Source organism: Centrocercus urophasianus, unplaced genomic scaffold (genome assembly GCF_019232065.1).
Source record: "Centrocercus urophasianus isolate 14NV4802_14NV808 unplaced genomic scaffold, USGS_Curo_1.0 seq_7, whole genome shotgun sequence".
Lineage (NCBI taxonomy): Eukaryota > Metazoa > Chordata > Aves > Galliformes > Phasianidae > Centrocercus > Centrocercus urophasianus.
Window position 1 is genome coordinate 5,526,663 of NW_024885310.1, and position 3,918 is coordinate 5,530,580.

The window sequence follows — 3,918 nt, forward strand, 5'->3', positions numbered from 1 at the left end:
GCCCTGTAAGCACATACCTCTGTGAGACATCTCCCAATGCCTTTGATGCTCAGGTGACTTACACTGACCCCCACCAGCTCCGAGGGGCTCAGCCAGCCGGATGGTCTGCAGGCCAGCGTAGAACTGAATGGGGGTAGAGGCAGCGGGATCAGACCTCAAACACTCAAAAAGCAGCTTCTCTTTCATTGCTGTGTGGTTGCTAGTTTCATACACTGGCTTTTTAAAAAGGCTTACAAAATCCAAAAAGAGCCCTATGCGCTCTTCGGTATCGTTATTATAGAATCATTAAGGTTGGAAAAGACCACTGCAATAACATAGTTCCTTTTAATGAAACTTGCTTACCTCTTGAGTCTGTAAACTTTTATTTGTTTGCACTAAAAAGCGAGTTATTTAGTTTGGCAGGATCTACATGCTCACAATCACAATTTTTTTTTTCTTTTTTTTTGCTGAGAGGCACATTACACCAGCATGTTTTAAATCAAGAGCGTCTCAAGCAGAAGGGTACAAGAACAGCGTGCCTTAACACGGTTTTCAAACGTTTATTAAAACAACACAAACTTCTCTCATCCAAGCAGCGATGCTGCCTGCACTGTCTGTAATCCAGTAGCCACATTACCCCAAGTTGAATGTTACATAGCAAGGACTGTGAGAACCCAAACAATCCTCCCCCTCCTTCCCACCAGGCACTTCTGCTATTGTCCAGGAGCACGAATAGGTTTATTAATAGCTTAGCTAGCAAAAGTACAAAGGCACCAATGGGAAACGTCACTACACTGGAACAGACCAAAACCTTCTGTCTGCTTTAGAAACATGCTCTGAGAAACCAGGCTCTGAATTTGGGACCTGAGACTGCAATCACCGCTAGGGCTCCTTCTTCTTGCTACAAAACCGGCATTCCTGGGATCTGACATCAGCCTTTTTGGCTGGCTCTGGGGCTCCAATTGCTTAGAGCCACCGATAAGCAAAGCCGTGAGGAGCACAGACCCTGCCAGAATAAGATCCCGGCTATCCCGAATGCAGATGAAGTCGCAGTTTGGAGTTACGCAGCAGAACAATGCTTTACATGAGTACAATACATGCCGTTACACAAGGTTAGGAGTTAACAGAGGGTTCGCCCCGAACGAGAGTAACAACAGGAGGAGTCTGCGCTCCTGCTGCACACGCGGGTGTCACGGCGAGCCGAGAGCCGACGCTGGAAGAGGAGAACGCTCCGTCCGTTGCACGCTACGATACGGGGCAACTTTTTAGACGTACCTCCACCCTTCTACTCAACACAAACCTGCCGTTCACTCGGGAGGTCCTATGCAATAAATACGCGTTTTCGGGGCGGCCGAGGGGGGGGGGCATCCTGGACTGCAGGCTGCGGGCTCAGGCCCGCAGATAGTCGTTCTTCAGGCGGCTGAGGCGGGCGCCGTGGCTGCGCACGGTGAGGGCCAGCAGGTCGTGCTTGTCCCGCAGCCCGCTGGAGATGGCACGGGTCTCGCGGAGCAGGGCGCGGGCGTGCAGCAGCAGCCCCAGGAAGCTGTCGCCCAAGCGGGCTTCCTCGCGGCCGCCCTGCTCCTGGCCCTGCCGGAATTTGCCCTCCAGCTCGCTCAGCGAGCGGTCCGAACTGGAGTAGGCGTCGCTGATCTGGGCGGACTCGCGGCGCAGGTAGGTGCTGTAGCTCTCCTCCCCGTCCAGGTCGTAGGAGATGCTCTTGCCGATGCCCTCCAGCACCCGACCCGCGTCCTCCACCTGCCGGCCCAGTACCGTCAGCTCCTCCCGCAGGCTCAGCCCTTCGCCCGCTGCCGCCGCGCCGCACCGCCGCTGCTCGCTCACCCTGAAGAGCAGCTGGCAGCGCTCGGGGTCGTCGTTCTCCTCGTAGTCCCCGTCGGGGACGAAGTAGTGATGCAGGGTGCCGTTGGACATCTCGGGGTACAGCGGACCCTCGAAGTACCCGAGGCACAGGCTGCACAGGCAGCCGAACCACAGCAGGCGCAGCGCCGGCATGCTGCGTGCAGCCTAGGGCCGGCCGGCGCCGCGCAGCCCCCGCCCCATGGGCGCCCCGCGGGGCCGCCCCAAACGCCGCTGCGGGCCGGGAGCCCGGCCGGAGCTCTGCGCTCGGCTCACGCCGCGCCGCCCTTAAAAGCCGCGCCGAGAGCGGAGGTAGCGGCCCCGGCACCGCGCGGGACGGGCCGGCCTCCGGGCATCGCCCCGCCGGCGTGTCGGGCCGCCCCCCGCCCTCCGCCCGGCCTCCCTCCCTTCCTCCGGGCTGTTCTGCGAGACGACCTCAGCCGTGCGTGCCTTGGAAAAGAGCGGGTGCTGCGCGTCCCGCCGCGCTTTGTGAATTTCGAAGCGTTTCGTGAAACTTTTCCGCGTGCATCCAGGATGCAGCTGGATTGCAGCAAGGTAGAACCTCGTGCGTAGCGAGTATGGACACCGGGTCTCCTCACATCTTATTTCGTGGAAGCAGTCATCAGACTGCAGAGATCACACCAGCCAAAGAAGGCAGGCAGAGTTCAGATTCCCGCTGCTGTCCATGAAGGCTTTGCATGCAAAAATATGTACACCTCGTTATTAATAAACATTTATGCCTCTTAAATATAAATATTTCAGCTATCATCCAGTGCTTTCCGCGTGCTGTATAAACTGGGATGGTTGTGACTTATTCATTGGGAAACTGTTCCAAGCTCTCTAAACATGGCTCTGCCGAAACGTCTTAGCTCTTCTTGGTCTCATTTATGACTGTGCCATGCAGACTAGGAGAGTTTCACCCGGAATTAAGCAGGAGCTGAGATACCAAGCAGAAAATACTGGGCTTGGATCTCTCTGGACAGAGAACCCTTTCTATCCCTGCTGGATGGCCTTACTGCTGTGGTCAGGCTGCAGGACTCTGGCTTTGTTTTTACAGAATCACAGAATGGCCAGGGTTGGAAGGGATGCAGGGCCACCAACCTCCCCGTTTCATAGCAGCCCAGGCTGCCCAGGGCCCCATCCAACCTGGCCTTGAACACCTCCAGGGATGGATGGGGCATCCACAGTCTCTCTAGGCAGCTGTTCCAGCACCTCACCACTCTCTCTCTAAAGAACTCCCCCCTGACATCCAACCTAAATCCTCCCTCCCTCAACTTCAAACCATTTCACCTTGTCCTGCTGTTATCTACTCTTTCAAAGAGTTGATTCCCCTCCTGTTTGTAGGCTCCCTTTAGGTACTGAAAGGCTGCAATGAGGTCACCCCGCAGCCTTCTTTTCTCCAGGCTGAATAAGCTGAAGAAGCGTTAGACCTTTTATAGAAAACTGAAGCACAAAAGCTTAGCCTAATCCAACCTATTTATATTAGCATTTTCTGAGCTTAATTGCAAATCTAAAATGTTTCGAAACATGTGGAGTGTTTGTGTTTAGATAGCTGGTCTGGCTTGGGCTTCAGCAGAGCAAAGGAAGCTGCTTGGACTCCACAGACACAGTGCACCTCCAGGTGTATGGGCACATGGCCTCAATGGACCTGGGTCATGAGAGGATGTTCAGAGCAGTGAACACCACTCAGCTCCCACTCTGCTTCCTCTGGGCTGGGTTTTGGTTGCTGACTCATTGGTTTAATTTTTGTTCTTTTTTCTGTGTTTGTCAGTCGTATAATATTCTGTAAACGCTCTCAAGACACTGCTTGGGACAGTGATAGTTACGGGCTATCATTAAGGCTATGCTCACCACAGGGACTTGCACCCTCTGCAGCTTTGCATTTGACACCAAACTGCGTGGTGCAGATGACACAACAGGAGGGACAGACGCCATCCAGAAAGACCTGAGCATGCTTGAAAAGTGGGCACATGGGAACATAACGAGGTCCAGCAAGGCCAAGTGAAAGGTGTGCACTTGAATCGAGCCAATCTCAGATGTGAATACAGACTGAGAGAAGAACTCCTTGAGAGCAGCCCTGCAGAG

General features: G+C 54.5%; 1 protein-coding gene across 1 annotated transcript; it reads right to left on the reverse strand.

The window, feature by feature from the left end:
- Positions 1-524: 524 nt before the first annotated feature.
- FIBIN (fin bud initiation factor homolog) lies at positions 525-2,002 on the reverse strand. Its single transcript, XM_042837264.1, has one exon. The coding sequence runs from the start codon at positions 1,987-1,989 to the stop codon at positions 1,369-1,371; it is 621 nt and encodes a 206-aa protein (XP_042693198.1). The 5' UTR covers positions 1,990-2,002; the 3' UTR covers positions 525-1,368.
- Positions 2,003-3,918: the final 1,916 nt, after the last annotated feature.

Bases quoted from the DNA above. Each gene is read 5' to 3' on its own strand.
- FIBIN (XM_042837264.1), bottom strand. From the start codon at position 1,989: ATGCCGGCGCTGCGCCTGCTGTGGTTCGGCTGCCTGTGCAGCCTGTGC.